This window comes from Geospiza fortis, unplaced genomic scaffold (assembly GCF_000277835.1).
Source record: "Geospiza fortis unplaced genomic scaffold, GeoFor_1.0 scaffold23, whole genome shotgun sequence".
NCBI classification, from domain to species: domain Eukaryota; kingdom Metazoa; phylum Chordata; class Aves; order Passeriformes; family Thraupidae; genus Geospiza; species Geospiza fortis.
Window position 1 is genome coordinate 8,062,177 of NW_005054303.1, and position 20,161 is coordinate 8,082,337.

The 20,161-nt window shown below is 46.0% G+C and overlaps 1 protein-coding gene across 1 annotated transcript in view; it reads left to right on the forward strand.

Annotated features, from left to right (window-relative positions):
* The first annotated feature begins 10,815 nt into the window (after positions 1–10,815).
* The window catches only part of LOC102038444 (inverted formin-2), a 10,310-nt gene continuing 964 nt past the window's right edge, over positions 10,816–20,161 (forward strand). The window contains exons 1-4 of the mRNA XM_031066190.1: positions 10,816–10,917; positions 13,454–13,558; positions 17,778–18,186; positions 19,497–19,612. Coding sequence (XP_030922050.1) covers positions 17,793–18,186; positions 19,497–19,612 — 510 coding nt within the window. The 5' untranslated portion in view covers positions 10,816–10,917; positions 13,454–13,558; positions 17,778–17,792. The remainder of the gene's footprint in view (positions 10,918–13,453; positions 13,559–17,777; positions 18,187–19,496; positions 19,613–20,161) is intronic.

Sequence of the window (20,161 nt, forward strand, 5' to 3'; positions counted from 1 at the left end):
GAGGGGGGAGGGGGGAGCCGGTCCGGGCTGCGGGTGCCACAGCGCGGTGTGTTTATAGGCGGGATGGAGTCCGGATTGCAGGTGCGAAAGTGGAGCACACAGGTGGGAGCGGGTCCCACTGCAGCCGCAGATGCACCGTGCGAGGGCTCGGGTGTTGGGATTGCCGTGCTGGGTGTCCTTCGGATGCCAGCTGCAGCCACACGGGGTATGGGTGCGATGTGGTCCCGACTGCACGTGTAGGTGCAACGTGGTGCGGGTTGCAGGTGTGATGGCAGCGGGATGTGGTCCTGCTGTGCTGGGCTGGCAGAGCATCTCCCAGCACGGAGTGCATGGATGGCGTGCCTGTGTCTGTGCTGGGCCACTTTCAGGCTTTTATTTTGATGGATTCTGTTCTGTTATCCAGTGGTTTTCAGACAAGGTCTCCCAAGTCCTGCCCGGTTTTCCCACATAGTTTTCTCCAGCCTCATCCTCCCTTTTGCTCAATAACTCTGCAGTGATTAAATGGCTTCTTGCAACATCGGTATACAGAGCTGAATTCCAGAGCTCGTGGGCGGGGAAGGAGTGCTCAGACATACTGATTTTAGAAGAAATAACCCAAAACGGTGCTCGTGGTTGTCCCTCCCTGTACCAGATCAGCACTGTGAACTGTAGATTCTTTTTTTGGATTCTTAAGACTGAAGAATTTCTCCGTGTAAACACAGTGCAAAAGATCTCAGGCTCCCGGGTAGACTGCAAGGAAACTTCTGGCTTGAGTTAATTGAAAAGGAAAGTTGGAGTCAGTAGAGTTACAGTGAGGTTGCCATCGTCCTACTGAACTTGCTCAGAATTTGGGCTGTCTGGCCACTAATCTCATTTCTCTTCCATCCACTTAAGCTTATTTTTCCACTAAACAGAGGCTGCCAAAACCAGAGGGCAGGGGGGAAGGGATTGCAACAATCTGTGAGGATATGAGATTTTTTTTTGGTCCTGTTATAAGTTAATAATCCCATTCTAGGCTGTGCTCCAAAAATATTGCTGAAAAAATGCAAGCAGTGTACAAGACCCATTGTATAAAAGATAATCTAAATGTAGGACAGGAAGAGACCTGGCAGGTCAGCAAATCTAAACACAGAATGATATTATGCCTTATTGCACACGACTGTAATTCATTTATTGCCAGCCTTCTGGGAAAAGGAAATTTCACACCTTAATAGAACTGATATTATAACCCTTACTCCAATACATGGCTTTCTCTTACTTTATATTTGCGCTGTGGCTGCTTCGTTCTCCCTGCCTGGTGCTTTTCTCTTATCGGTGCAGAAATAGGAGTTGCATGCTTTCCTCTTTACTGTGCAATGCCAAACAAGCTCCAACTCGCTGTCTGCTCTCATGAAGCAGGCTCCAGCTTCTGCTGATCCCTGGCAGTTGTGAGCTGGGCTTCCTAATCTCTGAGTTCCCTGTGGATGAGCAGAGCTGCAGGGCTCAGAGGTCTGTCCTGCGCCTCTCATGTTTTTCTGACACCTCACCTAGAAATAAATCCCTCACCAGGTAGGTGCTGCAATTAACCTCCTCCTCAGGTTCCTCCTGTCCTGTGATGGGAGGTGGGAAGCTGGGATTTTCTTCTCCAGGTGTCCATCTGACTTTCGTTTTCTGCTGTCAGCTCTCATCATATTCCAGTCATTCTGTTAATCCCATTTTTATTGCATATCCCCATGCTCTGTGCTAGTTCAGTATTCCCTCAGCTTTCTCCCACTTGCTCTGTCATGAAGGGAGAAGTTAAGTAGGATGGAGTCTCCCTCACTTGCAGTAGTGACCCCTGCTAGACTCAGACTGACCTCTTCCGTTTCATTTTCTGTCTGATCCTTCTAGGTCTGTACCCTGTTTATTACAAACTTTTGTCTTTTGTTTGCAAACTTCTGATTTCACTGGACTGCACAGCAAATGGCTTCAAATGTGTTGTAAGCTGAACTTTATCCCTGTCTTGTGTGCCAGGTATGCTGAATAGTTTTCCCAGAATAGCTGAGCAGAAAATTTTTCTTACCAAAGCAAGCTAAGTTGCATTTTGTCCTTCTTTCCACCCAATTTACTTCCATGGCATAGAATATTAGATGTGGGGTTTTTCTGCAGTGATTATTCTGTTGATGAGGATGTTTAATCCCACCATTGTACTGCAGCCAGCTGTGAGTGGAAGATGGGTGTAATTCAGCAGTGGGGAGCAACACAATGCTGCAGGTTGGGCAGTGAACAACATTCATCGAGCTGAAACAGCTGAAGGAGCTTCAGACTTCATATCTGAGCTCTGGTTAAGCTCCCACTTGAATATCCTTGCTCTTAATATTTGCAGTAAGGTCTATCAATAATGATTCAGAGAAAATACCACTGAACCAACAAAGTCAGGTCATGGGGTCACACAGTGACACTGAACAAATCCAGCTCTGCTCAGTCCAAAATACTGCAGTTGGTAGGTGCAGATAAACATAAGGAGTTATCCCTGCTCCATTCATTAACACTGTACATTGCTTTTTATATAACTAGGTGAAAAATACCTAAATATTTTGCAGAAGGTAGACACAGCCCTGCAGCATGATACCCCTCGTGTCCAGTGCATGACTACCTGCTTCTGACCTAATATATTATAATCCCTTTGGCATTATCCACCAAGCTCAGGTTTATTCCAGTGTTTCTCAACACTGCCTGTGAGCAGTTTATCATACAGGGTTCATGAGCTTGGTCTTGCAGAGGCTGCCTTCATCTCCCAATGGCCAGAAAAAGCTCTGAGAGCACCAAGTGAGCAAACAATCTGTATTTTAATTTTACTGAGATTTCTCCAGTCCTGTGCTGCCAGCCAAAATGCTAAGAACAAATTCAGGGAAGTCACATCAAATTTTGAGTTTTGACTGTCTCTTTCTAACAAAGGGCAGCTTCATGCTCACAGGTCTGGTGTGGGGTTGTCACACCATTCCAGAGGTTCCAGTTCTGCAGGCGTGCTTTAAGGACTGGAGTGAAGCACAAATTGGGAATTTTTAAAGAAAGCATTTGGGTGACTTTTCAGTACCTCTCAGATTCCTTGTCAAGGGCAGGTATCCTCTGGCTCCTTTTTCCTAGGAAAAAAATAATAACGAGCATCAGCCAAGCTTTATGATTGCTACCAGATAATGTCAGTGGTAGATGAGGTGATTTTATGACACTGAATATGGAAGAAAATGGGGTGTGGGGTTCAAGCATGAGGCCCTGAGTCATTGCCTGGCATCCACAGGAGTTCCCAAAATTAAAAGTTAGTGATTGTGTAATGTGGCAGATGAACATTTGCTGCTGCTTTGTCAGCCAGCCTTTCACATCTGCAGGAAGCATCAGGAGAGCATCTAACAGCATGGTGGGTTTTCTGTTTGATGTAATGAACACATATTGTTCATGGATTCAGCTGTTTCTACTATTTTAATACCTGAGCTGACATTTCAAAGTGCTGGGAATGCTGGAGCCACAGATCAATGAAACTCTTAAGCAAACAGTAGTGTTTGCAAAAAGCTCTGTAGCATTTAATGGTGTATTTCAAGGTCTCTGAAAAACCATCTGAGCTGATAAAGGACACCAGACAAAGCCAGAAAAGACTGAGAGACAGTGGATGAAGTCCTCATTCCAGCATTGGAGTTACTCGGCTGATTCCAAAATGTTTAATGACCACAAAAGAAACAGCTCACTTCAGAAGGGACATTGCTCCAGCACTTTGTCCAGTATCACAAGAACAGACAAATGCAGAGCTGCCAAATGCTGTAGTTGGTAAGGCCTGATGTTGAACTTGGCATGGTTGGAGCAATTATCACCAGGTGGTGCTACTTAGCATTGACTTCCCACTTGTTATTTTTACCAGGATCATTATTCAGCTGAGGTGTGAGCAGTATTAATTTTGTGGACTGTTAGAGGCCAGAGGAGGGATTTGCTCTTTGCACTGCTGTTCCATTGGAGCCTGTGGGCAGGTGTCCTCAGTCACTCCTTGGTGCTGAGAGTTTCAGCTGATGGTTTGCATTGCTGCTCACAGGGTACCTACAGACTCTCTGACACTGATTTCACCCCAAACCCAAAAACTATTCAGCAAAGCCTTTGTTGCCTCTCCTGCTCCCAAGCTGATGGCTAATGCTAACACAGGACATCACTGGTGGCAGCTGGCCACCTTGGAGCTATGTGGGTCTCCACTTTTCCAGATGGGAAAGCTGAGTCACATTTTAACAAGCAAGGACAGCAGAGGAATTTGGAGATCATTCCAGGAAAGTGTGGGAAAGGAGGCATCCTGCAACCATAAAACCTCTATATTTAGTTGTACTTTAGGATGGAAAATATTGGTGATTTTGGCATTGCAGTGGTCCGATGATCTCCACTCCTGTTTGCACAGGGAGCCATGGCCACCTATCCCACCCCTTCCCTGTGTTCCCCAGAGGGAGGGACATTCCAGCCCCACTCTGTCCTGGGGACTGCAAGGCCAGCCCTTCCCTTGCAGGAGGCACATCCTCTCCCCAGCACACCCTGGCTGGCAGAGGGGATGAAGGGAGGGAAACAGCAGCAGCAGAGCCCCTTTTCTCTCTCCAGATCAATGAATAAGGTTGGCATCATCTTGATTTATTTATTTATCATTTTGGTGAGCAGCTCTGCTTTTGCCGATGCAGCAAAGGCATAACTGTTGCACTCACTCCGTGGGTTAAGTTGCATTATTTTTAATGAGGCAGCTATCTCCGTGCTGCTTCTGTTCTGCTGGCTTCCCCTTTCTGGGAGCTGTCTGCTCTTTGCTTGTCCTGCTTTTCTGTTAAGTCATTGCTGAGCATGGGCTGGAAGCAGTGAGCTAAGCATTAGCTTTATTTTCTGACAGAGGCCCCAGTTGGAAACAGAAGTTCCCATAGTACAGGGCAGCAGCTTTTTGTGAGCAGTGCTTTTCTTCCCACAGCCTACTAAGAAGTCAAACTGTGCAAATCAACTCATCTCACCTTCTGGCCCAGATCAAGGTACTTCCCCTAAATAAAAGGGTGGCCCCTGCTGCCAGAGGATTTACTCCCAGGAGTGGGTGCAGCCCTCAGGGGCTGGATGTGCCACCCAGGGCTGCAGGAGGAGAGGCAGAGCCACACAGCCCTCCTGGGCCATTCCTTGTGCATTGGCTCATCTCTTCCATCAGCACTGCAGTGCTGAGCCCGTTCCCTCTGTCCCAGCAGGTCCCTTGGGGTTCTGGGGTGCAGCTCTGGGGTTTTGCCCCGCTTGCAGCCCACAGCTGTACGCCCTGGGTGGCTGCATCAGCTGTGTGAGTAAGCCTCCCTCCTGCCCCAGACACAGCCACAATCTCCTCTGTGTGTTTCTAGCTCAGAAAAGGCTGATTCATTCTCTGAAGCAGATTAATTACTTCTGCTATTTAGAAAAGAGAAAAAAAAAAAAGATAAATCCTTTAGAATTGTCGGCTTAACTTTCAACTGTGTGCACAATGCAGTGAAGCAAATCTGATCTGAGCCAGAGCAGAAAAGTTCACACTTTTTACAGTAAGAAATTGTAAGAATGCAATATTTACCTGTCATGTCAGCAGTGGGCTCTGCTATTTAGAAAGTATTTGTGAATGTGTTTTCTTGACTTATATGACAAATGGTGCAAATGTGAGCCTGCCATGAAGTTGAACTAGGGAACAAATGTTTTTATTCCCTGATACATTTTATAACTTGCTTCCTTTCTGGTTTGTGTCATGCCTATGTGGCAGCAGGCTCCCTGAGTAGCTCTCATCTGAAAACTGGCTGAGCTGCTCCATTTCTCCCTTGGAAGGCTGCTTTCCAAGCCTGTCTGGCTGTGCTCGCTTGTTTATGCACTGATGGGCTGTAGTTTCCCATTTCAGAACAAGCTGTCCAATATTCATGAGTTATTTTATATTTACCCAGTCCTGAAGCTTCTTTTATAAGCCTGGGGATAAATTTTGGGTTTTGTTGTTTCCATTACTGGAAATGGACTGAACCTCTGCAAACATTACCAAGCCTTAAATAAGGCCTCTATTTATCTAGAAAGGAAGGGAAAGGACTAACACAAAGCTAAATTGATTTGCAAGCCTGTAATTCCCAAACCCCTGTTCTGATAACACGTGTAAGAAAGCAAGCCCTATGTGAAGAGATGAATCACTTATAAAATTATATCCTAATATTCACTGTATATTAAATTACCAGACAAGTATAGTGATTTTCCTCTTGAAGATTAATGACAGCCACATGTTCATCTGGCATAAAGCACTGCAGCTCTTTGGACTATGCAAACCTGAGGGGATATGATTGAACAAGTGATTTCTTTGCAAAGAACAAAACAGTATCTAAAGTGATAAGGAACAACTGAGAAAGGTAAAAATGATAATCATTAGATATCCTGCTAGTATAGTAAGGTCATTTTGACCCAGCATGAGACCTTTCCCATGATCCGCAGTTGGTTGGGCCATACTAAAACCTCTTTACATTAATACAAAGACTGGGTTGGAACTGGAAAGTTAGTATCTAGGGGGACAATTTTGGGTCCTCTCAAAACAGCTGGAATGAGTACTGTAGCAAAATGAAAGGTTAAACGAATTAATGTTTTAGGATTACTGGGTTACAAAATAGGTTCTTCAAACTTTTTTACCCAGCAGTAGAGAAAATACTCTAAAGGCATCTTTGGAGTGGATTAATGTTGAAATCATGCTAAGCCAGCCTTCTTCAAGCATTTATTTTAAACAGCTCAGATGCTTAACTTCTTGAATTAGCAGCTGAGCAGGTTCTCTCATTAGCCTTGGTAATGTTCACATTCACACCAGCGAGCAGGAAAGTACCTGGCAGTATCTGGGGCTGGCCTCGTTAATGTGTGCAATACGTGCTTCACCCCTGCCATTAGGAGTCCTGGCTGTGGTCAGCCTTATCTGAACAAAAACACTCAGGATGTTTGCATTTGGGCTGTTCAGCAGATGAGATACCAGCCCCTGTGATTCAGCAGCAGCTGAATGGAAAAGCTGATCTTGGTAGAAGGGAATTGCATTTGCAACGTGCTTGGAGAACATCTGGAAAAACACTTCCCCCTTTCTGCACCATGCTGGTGTCTTGGGAGCTCTGTTCAGAAGGGATGTCTGTAAATATGGGTCTGGGTAGCTCTTTGGCTTAGTGATGCCCTCAACCCTTTCCTCTGTGGACCTCCAGCATCAGACTTGTTTTTAGGGAAGAGCTACTGCCTGCCTGAAGATCTTCACACTTGTGCAGGGTTTGTGCTTGTGCTGGAAGGATACAGCTAAACCCTGGGCAGGCCCTGCTGCCTCTCTCCCTCTGGGGCAGGGCTCAGAAGGTCTTTTTTCTGTAATTACATCTTTTTTGCTGCTGCAGCACCAGCATGTGTACCAGGGAGCAGAGTCCAGCTGCTGTGGCACCCTTCATCCTGGCGGTGCCTAAGCACTTCCCCTGCAGCCTTGGCACGGGTGCACTATATGTTTGCAGGAAAAATAAACAATAAATGTTAGGCTTCTTAGCTGTGCTTAGCAGCACATACATCCTTTAGAAACCTGTACATGGCCCTGTGCTCTGGGCAGAACTGCTGGTGCAGTTTGGGATTTTGGCAGAGATTTTTGTCAACACCTTTCCAAACTAAACTCCAGGTTCCTCACAGTTTATGGTTAAATCTTCTCAGAAGGAAGCACCCTCCCCAAAACACCCTCCCCATGTTCCTTTCTTGCAGAAGCTTTCTACCAAAAGAACTGCAGAGCAAATGTGAAGGATGTTTTAAGCAGATCAACCCCATTAGATACAAAGTTCCCGGAAATATGCTACTGGCAGTAGCAGAATCTTTTATTTTTGTTATCTGAAGTATTCATCAGATATAGACTACTTCAGAAGGCTTTTTTTTTCCTCCTTTTAACATCTTCCAAAGTGAATGCATTCAGCCACAAAGCAATCAGAGAGCTGGTATGTGACAAGAGAGCTGGAGGGATGTCAGTCTTCAAGGAGAGTAGAGAAATTCAGTAAGAGCCAGCAGCAGTCAGCTCTGCAGTCCTGTCTTGCTCCCCTGATTTCCTGAGGATGCTCAGATGTCTCTGCTCCCCACAAGGGAACAAACTGGCTGCTATCACTGTGCTGTCCCAGTACCTGGGAAGGTCATCATTAGTTCACCTCATTTACATCCCAGTAGCTCTTCTGGCATCTCCTGCTGCCCCCAGTGTATAATGTCATGTTGCTGAGGCCAGAAACCTTGTGGGCAGGGGGAGGATTTGACTCTTCCCTTTAAATTTTACTTCGCTCTCTCCCTAAATTTGTATGTCTTCATCCATGCCTAATACCCCTTCAGTGCCATTTCAGCACTTTGTTTGACACTGGTCCTTCTAACTCAGAGTTCAGTTCTCAAATGAACAGAGAAATTGAATTATCCAAGTTTATTTCCCTAATTTTCCCCCTGTAGACATGTAGTTGTTATCACTGGCCCCATGGGTGCCAGAGTACTCAACAAAAGCATCACAGAGATGCAGAGGTGAATATTGTATCTTGGATTCTTGAATAACATCTGTGCTGATGTTTAGTGATTTAGAAGGGAGTGATACAAGGCATTTTAGGCAGGATCACCTAGAAACAGCCATTGCAGCAGACCTCTGGCTGGCACAGGTCTCCCTGCCAGCCCAAAATGAGCTGGGTGTTCCTTTTCCAAAGCCCTTGACATGACTTCCTTGAAAAGACACTGGCATGGGAATGAATTTGTCACAGAAACATAGAGCAGTGAGAAGACACTGATTGCTGTAATTAGGAATAATCTGATTCCTAAAGGCAAATGGGTTGTATTTATGTCTGTTTAATTGGATTCCTGAATTTTGTGGTCTGGCCATGTGGGCAGTCAAGCCATTGCTCTGTGATTCTGAGGCAGCAGAGTGATACTCAAAAAGTAAAGGGTCTCTACTCTACTTGACCTAGCATGGAACTAAACTCTTAGTTCTTGATTTAATCTATTTGGTTTTGGTGTATTTACTATTCAGAGGACCACTAAATCATCTGCTAGAAAATTGGGGTAAAATTGGGCTGATTTGCTGGGGGAAAACCATTTAGCCCTCTCTCTGAGAAACTTGGAAGTTCAGTTCCATGTGGCCTGCAGAGGAACAGTGCAGCCCAAGAGCTGGTTTTCCTGCTTTTCAGCCCAATTTCTCCACTTCTGCTTTTTTGCTTTGGGGTTTTTTGGGTTTTTTTGTGGGGTTTTGTTGGGTGGGGTTTTTTTGGTGTCAGAAATAATGAAACCTTTCTCAAAGGAGAAGCATTTCTGCAATTTCTCGGATTCAGGTTTCAAATGAAACCTAATGGGACCTGACTGATAACCTTTTACATTGCTTCCATGGTTTTCAAGAACAGGAATTTGTACCATCACAATCCTTTCTTTGCAGGATTTTTTTTTCTCTTAAATTTTATTTTTTCCCCTAAAACCAGCTGTGAGCCTGGTCCTGCTCCCAAGAACCAGATTAGTGACTAATCTTTTGAGGCCTTGGGGATTACACTTCAGGACTGCATGAAATGTAAAGGGACATTCATTTGCTGCTGTAAAACCCATCCTGAATTAACAATAGTCTTGGATTGTATGGGCACACCCCCAGAGTGTTTCCTATGGCAGGATGGGGAATTATGCAGAGTCATTTCCTTGGACATTACATTGTTATGGTGAAACTGTTTTAGTTAGAAAGCAAGTGGGCAGTTTGGGCTCTTAAAGGCCAGCTGAAATTGGACCAAGGGGCAGACAGATCAGTGTATTTCTAATACTGGTGGAGTCGTGCTCATGTACACAAAGGCTTGAGTTTCCCACCTAAGGCAGGAAGGCTCTTGATGTGGGTTCCAACTTTTGATCTGGGAGGTTCAGTTCAGGGTAGAGCCTCACAGAGTAAGAAATAAACATTTGAAGCCTAACTGCTACCCCTGAGCCAGGCAGGAGGCTTATGCTGAAATGGGCCATGTTGAAATATTCACAATTTAATAATGACTGGGTTTCAGTTAACACCTCCCAAGGGGCTGAGTGGATGCATTTTGCAGCTGTGGCTCACAAACTAGCTTTCACATTAAATATCAGCCAGAAAGGCACAGAGATGTTTTCTGTAAAAAAAAAAGCTTTTAATGTCTTCAGAGCCTGCTCAGCCCATAAAGGCTGGGCTGAAGCTCAGCAGGACCTTAGTGGTGCCCAGTGAGAGCAGAATTGTTGTCACTGAGCCCCTGTCCAGGGGACACTGCCTGAGCTCCCAGCCTTTGCTGTCTGGCCCCTCTCCTAGGGTGGGCAGCCTTGGGTTAGACATCCTCAATATTTTAAGCTACTCTGGTTCTTTCAGCATTGCAAAGACCCCTGAGTCCTTGCACTGTTTAAAGCTCTGCTGCCACAAAGGCAGAAAACCCAGCTCAGCTTATGCAAGATGCAAGGGGCTGTCCCCACCCACAGCCGAGCTCTCCATCCCACCCCCTGCCCACTCTGCATCCTCTTTTTTCCTTCTCATTGTTTTTCCTTTCCTTTGCCAGATCATTGCCCTGCTTTGGTCATTTCCCTGCTTTGAGTCACCCCATGCCAGGAGTGCTTTCTCATATTGGGGCACAGACATGGAGTGGGGGCAAGGCTCCCACCTTGCCAGCCCACGAGGAAGTGACACCAGCCAGCCACCAGCACAGGGTGAATGAGGTTGACAAATGACATGCAAATGCCTTCCCTGGAGGCCACAGAAAAGTCACTTCTTGCACCTTTCTGGAGAGTGGTATTTGCATACTCTCAGACACTGACATCCTGTTGAACTTTCTTAGAGTGTGTGAATTATAAAGACACTCTTTGGGGATTTACAGTGTGTTGACTGAAGGTTGCTTGACGAGAGGAGGAGAGTAGGATCTGGCTGGGGAAAGGAGAGCTCACACAACTGGTTGAGAAGTATCCTTTCCTGTGGGAGAGACAATGGAATAATTTGGCTTCAGCTCTGAGGTAGGAATTCGTCCCTCTGACAGTTTTCTCTGTCCTCTTGGCATCCTGGGGAGGTTTTTAAAAACATCAGCAACAAAAAAAAAAAGGCTATAAAAGGGTTTTGGCTGTCATATCTGCTTGTGTGACAGCTTCCCACAGAGCAGAAGCCAGGAGTCTTAGAAAGTTACCACTGCACTGTCCGTGTTGCTGGGTAACAGTTTCTGCTCCTCACATGACCCCAAATGATAATAATAAATTGCATCCCAAAATGCTGAATGGTGCTGAAATCGCTGGCAGATGGAGCTGCTGCCCCTGCCGGAGTGTGTGGGCATTGGAGCAGGGGAATCTCCAGACCCTCCTTGTTCCCATCAGAGTTTTCATGGGATCTGGACCCGAGTCTATTCCTTTCTGGCTGGAGCCAGGATGCCCCTCTGGCTCCTATGGGCCTGCTACAGCAGCAGTGGGGAAGGACTGGGGTGAGCCACTGGTGGCCCCATTTGGTGCAGAACTGGGGGCTGGCACCCTCTGCCTGGGGCCAGTGCTGGCCACCGCCGCACATCCCTCCAGGGTGGAACCTGCCAGGGGCTGTGATAGCACCTGAGGGTGCCCAGGGTTTGTACCCACCATGGAAAGCCTCTGATACTGGTTTGTCTGACTCACACAGATAAGCCACTTTCACCCCCCCAGTGGCAGTGGCCATTACAGAAACAAAGTCTGACAGCTGCACCAGTCTGGTTTAAACCTGGCTCACCCCCTTAAGGGAAGTGATTATTGTCTCTTCACACTTAGAGTAACAAAGAGTGGTTTCCAACCCATTTGAAGCTAAGCTCGTGGAACCTCTCACATAAATAAGGGTTTAGAGGCCACTGAAGATCCTGACATAAATGTCCTTGAGTTTGATTTGTTTGTGGTCCTGTAGCAGCCCAGTGAGAAATGTGTTTATTTACTGAGGAAGAAGGCATTGGCAATTTTTTTCCCTTTGGTTAAACCTGGTGTAACTCCACTGCTAGCAGTACATATTGAATGGACACATTTAGCCATTTTGTGAGACATCACACAATAGTGTAGTCTGTAGTTGCCCAGGAGAGAAAAGCTGTGCTGGCACAGAGCATCCTGGTAGTGGTGAATGGGACTGAATCAGAACAACATGTTTTTCCTTTATTTGTGAAAGAATAAGCTATACTGGCAAAATACATACAAATTTTTACCAGTATGGCCACCCTTTGTCTGTGCACTGAAGTCCTTTTCTGGGAATTTGCAGAAGCCCTGTGCCAGGCCCACTCAGTGTGGATGGCACAGTTCCTGCCCACAGCTGCAGCAGGGTGTGTGTCCATGCTCCCTCATTTCCTAAAGACAAAATATTCCTCATAATGGTTTGCAGCACTGCTGAGGCCACAGCTGACCTGGGCTGTGTTGTGAGAGTTCCTGTAGGCTGTGCCAAAGCAAAGCACAGTGTGCCAGAGACCTTCTTCAGTGCTGAAGAGCAAAAGTGGGCATTCATTCCAAAACCTTTTCATTTTTTGATCATAAATCACACATTCTGGCTTCTGATACAGGTGATCTACAGAAAATGTAGATCCAAAGACTGCTGAGGCTGCTGGCCATGGCAGCAGAAGGACGGGGCAGCACTTGCTGGGGCAAGGTCTGTTGTGCAAACCATGCCTTTGGTTTGCTTGCCTGAATTTCCTACCATGCCGTTATCCCAGCTGCCCTGGGAGACTGAAAATGCTGCTGGCTCCTACAGACACTGATGGGCCCACACCGAGGGGTCAGGTTGGTGTCTAAAATAGAGATCTGTGGTTTCCCCAACTCATCTTGGTGCATGGGAGGATGGTTTGTTGGCCTTTGTGTGGGTGAGCTCTTCCAACACTGCGTAGGAAAACAACAGCACAAATGAAAGCAAAACGAGAGGTGAAGGAAACACATCACACTTCCAGAAGTGATTTTGGAAAGCACAAAGCCAGGATGTTGTTTCTTTTTAGGGACTGAGTAGTCTGACATGTTGCAAAATACAAAGGCTTGGCGTATTCCCAGCAGCAGAAGGAAAACTGGAGCTCCCTAGAAGTGAAACCTGTCATTAGCAGTCAGCCAGGCAGAACAGCTCCTGAGTGCCAGGAGCAGGCATGGAAGGCTGGGACCAAGCAGCATAAAGGAGCTTTCCTCACCCTGGCAGTCTTGTGGAGGGGAGCAGAGGGCTGTGAGGGCAGCATGTGGGATTGGGATGCTCCCAGAATTCTTCAAAGGGCAGCAAGGAGCTGCTGTTCCTCCTCACACACAGCAGCCCCAAAGTCCTGTTCTTCTGCATAGGCAGTGGGTCTGCTCCCCAAAAAATCAGAATAGTTTTGACCTGCAGTTTTTTCTCCCTTTTGTTTTCACTCAGTTATACTTAGCTGCCCTGAGAAATCTCTTTTCACATGTCCTCCCCAGTCCTTGCTGTGATCCGTGTCATCCTGGAGGCATGTAATAATTTAGACTGAAAGCTGTGCTCTGCAGCTCTGTTCTCTGCAGCTTCACAGGATGGAGGAAGTATTGATGTGCCCTGATTTATCTCCCACAGATGTCATCTCCCTAGGAGTGGACTTGAAGGACAGAGAGGCACAGAAAACTGAATCTGGGAAGCGCCTGATTTAGAAAGAAAGGAGGAGAAAATTCTACAGACCAGGTTGGATGGATGCAGGGAACATTATAACTGTGCAAACCCAGTGATCCAAGGAGTTGGCACCATGAATTGTGAACACAAGCTCTCAGGATATCTTAATGTTTCCCAAAGCAATCTCCTAAAATTAAGAGTACTTTTATATTGATGCTGCTTTAGACCTTATAACAACCTTCCAATATCTGAAAGGGTCCTAGAGGGAAGCAAGAGAGAGACTCTCCATCAGGAACTGTAGTGACAGGATGAGGAATAATGGGTGCAGATTGAAAGAGGGGGATATTTTTTACTGTGAGGGTTGCTAGACACTGTCACAGGTTGCCCAGGGAGGTTGTGGATGCCACAACCCTGGCATCCAGGCCAGGCTGGGTGGGGCTTTGAGCAGCCTGGTCTGTTGGGAGATGTCCCTGCCCATGGTAGGGGAGATGAGACTAGATGATCTTTAGAGTTCATTCTAACCCCTTAGCATTCTGTGATTCCCCATCAGGGCTAACCAGCTTCTGAGGGTGAGAAGATAGGAGAGGATTGCATTTAGTGCATGTAGATGTGGCACTTGGGGACATGGTTTAGTGGTGGGCTTGGTGGTGCTGGGTTAATAGTTGGGCTCGATGATCTTAGAGGTCTTTAACCTAAGCTAAAGTGTTCTGTGTTTTTTGTTGTGGCTGTGAGTGTTCCCACAGCAGCAGGCACAGACACACTGTCAGTGCCCAGGGGAGCAGCACCCAGCCCCAGTGCTGAGCAGGCAGCTGGGGAGGCAGAACGTGGGCTCTGCAGGCATGGTCAGACACAGGGGACATTGGAGACATTGCTTCCACCATCACAGCTCCATCTGTGCCCTGGGAAACAAAAAGCAAAGCTCCCTGTGGCCTTCTGCTGGCAAAAGGTGAGGTGTATTGTTGTCCTGTCTGGTTTTGACAGGGCATTTTCCTTCCCTTGGCCAGCATAGTTTAAATAGCCTCTGTGAGGCAGCCAGATAGATGTATTCCATTTCAGTCCTTGTCTGTCTCACTCTGCTGAGATAATTTACCTGCTAACAAGCTCCTGTGGTCAGAGATAAAAGGCAAAACCAGCAGCCCTTTAAGGATGTATCCGAAAATCTTTGCAACATTTTCCTTCATGGAAAATATGGAAAGATGTTACATTCACAATATATCACTCTTATCTGTGTTTGTAAACAGATTTATCACACCATCTGCAAAGTCGTATTGCCATCTCCTCCATATTCATTTCCTTCCCATTTATATCGTACAGCTCCTGTTTATTTTATTCCCTTTTTACAATTAGATACATTAGCTACCTTTATCCTTTCCTGCAAAAAGGGTGCATTCTCAGTGGGGAAGAATATTGAATCAATCCAATTTGTTCATTTTAGTGCATGAAAACACAAGCCAGGGCTGTTTGGAGAGGTGATGCCCGCTTCTGTTTCTCATCTCTTCACATCTGTGTGGAGCAGGTGGGAGGGAAGGATAATTCAGAACAAATCTGCTGGTAAACAGGATGCTCTCTCGGTATTTCCTGCCTCCTGTTGCACTGGTGGAGCTTAATTTTCAGGAATCAGCTAAGCCTGAGGTCAATAATGCTGTTGTAATTTCTCTGACTTGCTGTAGCTGATACAGTATAATGCAAATACAATATAATGAGGCATTCATACATCTGGGAGCAAAAAGTCAGCCTGCTTTGTTATCTGGCTGGATAAGAAATGTTTGTTCACGTTCAAATGAAAAAAAGTGATTTGCTGAGTATAAATAAAGTCACACAAGAGAAGAGGAGCTTGCAGGTGGCAGCCACTTCTGCAGCCCCAGGGGCTGACCAGCACCCAGGTCAGATGGTTCTCAGTACTGCCCTACATTGAAGGACAGCTTGACCCCAGCACTGGAGAGAGATGTCTGGGCTCCATGCACAGTGTGGAGGAGAATTTGACTGCAGGTGGACTCTCCAGCCCCAGGGCTGTAGATTTGCAGTCACTATGACTGGTGAGAGGTGTAGGATACTGCCCCATCCCCAGGGCTGTGAACCTGGGGCAGGAAACTCACTGGAGGGCTTCGCTCCCTCCAGTGAGGAAGGTATTTCTATTCTCCTTTGCATCAAGCCTAATCCAAATTCCTGGGCTTGAATACTGGGGTTGACTAATCCCAAAAAGAATTTTACCAAGAGTGAGTAAGGGCTCTGGACTGCAGGAAGTGGTGACAAATCTTGGAAACTCAAGCCTGTGCTTTGGCAGGGAGGTTTGTTTGGGGATTGGTTGTGTTGGTTTTTTTATGGTCCTTTTTATCACTTTTCAGCTGTACAGTGTGTTCTCAGATGGTATATTTGCCACTTCATGTTTTTGGATCGTGACCATCATTTTTTCAGCTAACAGAACAGGGAGCAACTGGGTGCTTGGCCAGCTTCTTTCCCACTGAAGCAAAAGAAAACTCTGCAAGAGGGTTTCTCTAGAGCTCTCTAAATGGATCTTCTGTCACCAAATCCTGCTAACTCTTCCACCCCTCTGACCTCTCAATGCAGACTTTGATGCTGTGAGCTGCCAGAAAGTCCCACCATCACATTTTCTCGGGGAAATTTTTCAAGTGCCCTACCCCATCACACTTTGCATCTTTCCAAGAGGCATTTTTAGGCCTATAATATCATGCCTGTCACTAATCAGTGAGCAAGTCTTTTGACTGTATATTTGCCAAGGGGAGATTGCCAAAGTGACTCTTTGGGTAAAACAGAAGCCATGCAGCTCTGCTGCAGGGAAGGAGCCAGGACTTTCCTCAATGGCACAGTCCCCAGGAAAAATCACAAGGCAGGCTTTAAAATGAGATTTTTTTCTAACCAGTGTAAAGGGTCCATCCTTTATGTTGGCTTTCTGGAAACAAAACCTTCCAGAGATTACTTGGTTTAGATTTTCAAGCATTTTTTCTAGTCACTGTTGGGCTAGAAAGCCTTGTGCTCAAGCTGGGAAGGGAAAATAGGAGTCTCTTATAATCTCCTCAGTCCCCTAAATTCTGAGTTTTGGGGCCAACTGGCCCCAGGTTATTTTGAGCTCTTTGCAGGCTCAGCAGCTCAGGGGAACAGAGGTACTGGTGGTGTGGCAGGATGGGGAGGTAGCATCAATTTTTGTGGGGAAAACTGTCATCTATGGGAGTAATTCAGCTTTAAAACAGAATCACAGATTCACAGAATGTTCTGAGTTGGAAGGGACCCACAAGGATCATCAAATCCAACTCTTAAGTGAAAGGCCCATATGGGGATCAAATCCACAGCCTTGGCATTATTAGCACGGTGCTCTGACCAACTGAGCTAATCTCAGTGGCCAGAACCATTGCATGCAGCCTTGAAAAGGACCTGCATTGTGTGCCTTGATCCCTGTGAGTCTGAAAAATAATAATCCTGCCTAAAACCATAAAATCTACACTTGGCTTTGCAGTTTCTGTGTGCTGGATCAGTTCCTGGCCTTCCTTGCTGCTGATGGTCTGGCTGGACAGGCCATGTCCTCCAGGGAGACGGGCCATTGCTCCCCATCTCCAAAAAACTGCTCTGCTGTTTTTATAGCCAGCCTCCTGCTGCTGTACCTGCGCTCACAGCCTGTCAGGCTCTGACATTATCAGGCATGAACACCATGTGTACAAACATATTTGCTATTACAGCAGACAGGAAGAGATTAAGTGAGTGCTATAAAATTAACCTCAACATCAGTCAAAAGAAATAAAAGCGAAAAAGGAACAGGGTAATCAGATGCTCTTATGAGCAGGATATGCTCAAAATTATTTCTCCATCCCATTACAAATGCTTAGAAACTGCACAGCCTCTCCAGCACAGTGAGATTTTGAAGTGGTTTAATGGGCATTAGGAGTTCAGAGCTGATAATGCTGCTTCCAACCTTTTCCTTTCACTGCATGAAAACAGGTAGTGGCAATTGACTGGTGCAAATTGGCTACTTTTAAAGCTGTGTTTGCTGGCTTGGATGTGCTAGAAGTCTCTCCACAGAGTCTTCAGAGCCTGAATGTAATGTGTGTGGGTAAGGTGGGGATATATTGAGTTTCTTCAAGAGAAGACTGGCTCCAGTGTATGTGCTACATGCTGGAGAGCTCAGACCTGCTGTAGTAAATTACCTGCAGTAATTTACATCCCAATTACTGATTAAATACTAATTAAATTACTAATTAATTTACTAATTAAAAAGCAGGGCTACTGGATCATTTTTGGTCAGTCCAGACAAACATCTCACTTTGTCTTTTTCTTTCAGAACAAGCCATTCACCATGTCAATCAAAAAGGAAGGTGCCCATAAGAAGTGGGCTGCCCTGAAAGAGAAGCTTGGGCCCCAGGAGACCGACCAGTCAGAGGCCAACCTGGAAAATGCAGAGCCAGAGCTGTGCATCCGTCTGCTGCAAATGCCCTCAGTGGTGAACTACTCCGGGCTGAGGAAGAGGCTGGAGAACAGTGATGATGCCTGGATGGTCCAGTTCCTGGAGCTGTCTGGGCTGGATCTCCTCCTGGAGGCCCTGGACAGGCTGTCAGGACGAGGAGTGGCCAGAATATCTGATGCCTTGCTTCAGCTCACCTGCATTAGCTGTGTGAGAGCAGTCATGAACTCCCACAAAGGCATAGAATACATTGTGAGCAACGAGGGCTACGTCAGAAAACTCTTCCAAGGTGAGAGGACACCTTCCTGCTTCATCCATCACATGCAGCACTGGGGGGGGCACTTTCCTGTTGCTTGTCCTCCTGCCCTGCACCAGGCTAGTTGGAAATGGTTGGTCACAACTGATTAATAGGATTGTTTTCTTCTTTAAAATAAAACTGCTATGAAATCACACTGCCTTTGCCACCTGGTGCTATTTCCACACAAATATTGTCATAGTTTGCTGAGAAGCTGGGGATAAACCCAGCCTTACCTGTATGGCTATGGGATGAGGAATCTTCAACTCTTTGGTTGTCAGCAGACGTTTGCTGTTCAGTCTTTGAGAGCCCCAGGGGCAGAGGAAAGGAACTGAAAGGGCTTGCAGTCTTGTAGCCTGTAAAGAGGAGGGAAAGTGGCATGTTTGGACTCAAGAGAGCCTGCTCTGTGTGCTGCTCACCCTGCTCCTCCTGGAAGATGGTGGGTAACACCACTTACATTCTCTTGCCATTCACTTGGCTCATTATTAGCTTTGAAATTCATCAGGGCATCTTGTAGGACTTATTGTACAGCACTTAATGGTGCTGGTGCTGGAAGGATAACTTCTGTTCCCAGAAACCCTTATTAATAGCTTTCTAAAATGCATTTAGTCTGAAAGCTGACTTGCTTCCTTCTTCAGTTTTGAAGTCTCCTTCTTCCCTCTTCACCCTGTGTTTTCTGAGTCTATATATGGACCTGGCATTTTTGTATTGTGAAAACAGGGGGTATCCTGGATTTTCAGTGTTGGAGCTTCTTTGTGCTCTAGTATAGGAAAAATAAGACAGCCTGATGCATTCCCTCCCAGCTCCCAGGGCTCACAGAGAAAGAGTAATGCAAAAAGGGAATACATGGGACCCATTGGAACAATTGCTCTAACTCATATGCATATTGAGCTTTTCTGCACAAAAAATAAGTGTCATTAATCAAAGAAAATTGTTCATCTGCTGTTCTAGAAAATACCCATATGTGAAAATGGGCAATAAATTCCATGAGTGCTGAAAAATCTTGGCTGCTGTTGCAGCATGTCAGTGGGACATGGAAAAGAGGAATAAGCACAAGCTGCACCAAAATGCCAAAGGGATACCTTTAGCATTTACTGTTCCCACTAGAAGTTACCATCACATAATGCTATTGGGATGGATATCTGTACATTAAGATATTTCTCTTCCCATCTTCCATTGTTCTGGGTCCCCTCCTTCAGTCTCTTTTCTACTACTGCTCATAATTCATGTAGCAGAAGACGCTGAGATTCAGAACATTAATGTCATTATAAATTCTGCTTTGTTTTGTTCTGTTTTTCCCACAGCACTTGACACAACTAATGTCATGGTCAAAAAGCAAATATTTGAGCTCCTGGCTGCACTGTGCATTTACTCATCAGATGGGCACTCTTTGGCTCTGGATGCTTTGGACCATTACAAGGCAAGTGTTTGGTTGGAGCAGAAGGAATGGCTCAGCTTTGATCCATGCAGACAGATCCATATACCACAGAAAAGGGTGGGAATAAAGTTTATTTTGCATTGTTTTGGTAAGAGAAATAGAGGTTTATAAAGTGAAAGCTGTAGGAAGTTTTTTGTGATCAGTGTAGGTCTGTGGTGCTGTTCTGTGACTTGTGTGGACAGATGACTGCCACTCAACCACAAGGTGCTTTCTGGCAACAAAAGCAGCACCAAATCAGCAGAATAAATGGTGCCACATCCACAGGTTTCACTGTCGACGAGCTCAGGTACATGCATCAGTTACCAGAAAGCACAAAGGGATCCAAGAGGTGTTTTCAGTCAGCCCCTGCTCCATAATGGAGGAGTGCTGCTTTTACCCGTCTTTCTGTCCTGTGCACAGTAGGATAGACTGAGGATTTCAGATGCTAATTCCATCTGAGAGCTTGCACCACCCTCATGGGCATTTCTGTCTGTATGGACCATCCTTGTCATAATATCAGTTGTGTTTCCCTCAGAGTGTGAAGAACCAGCA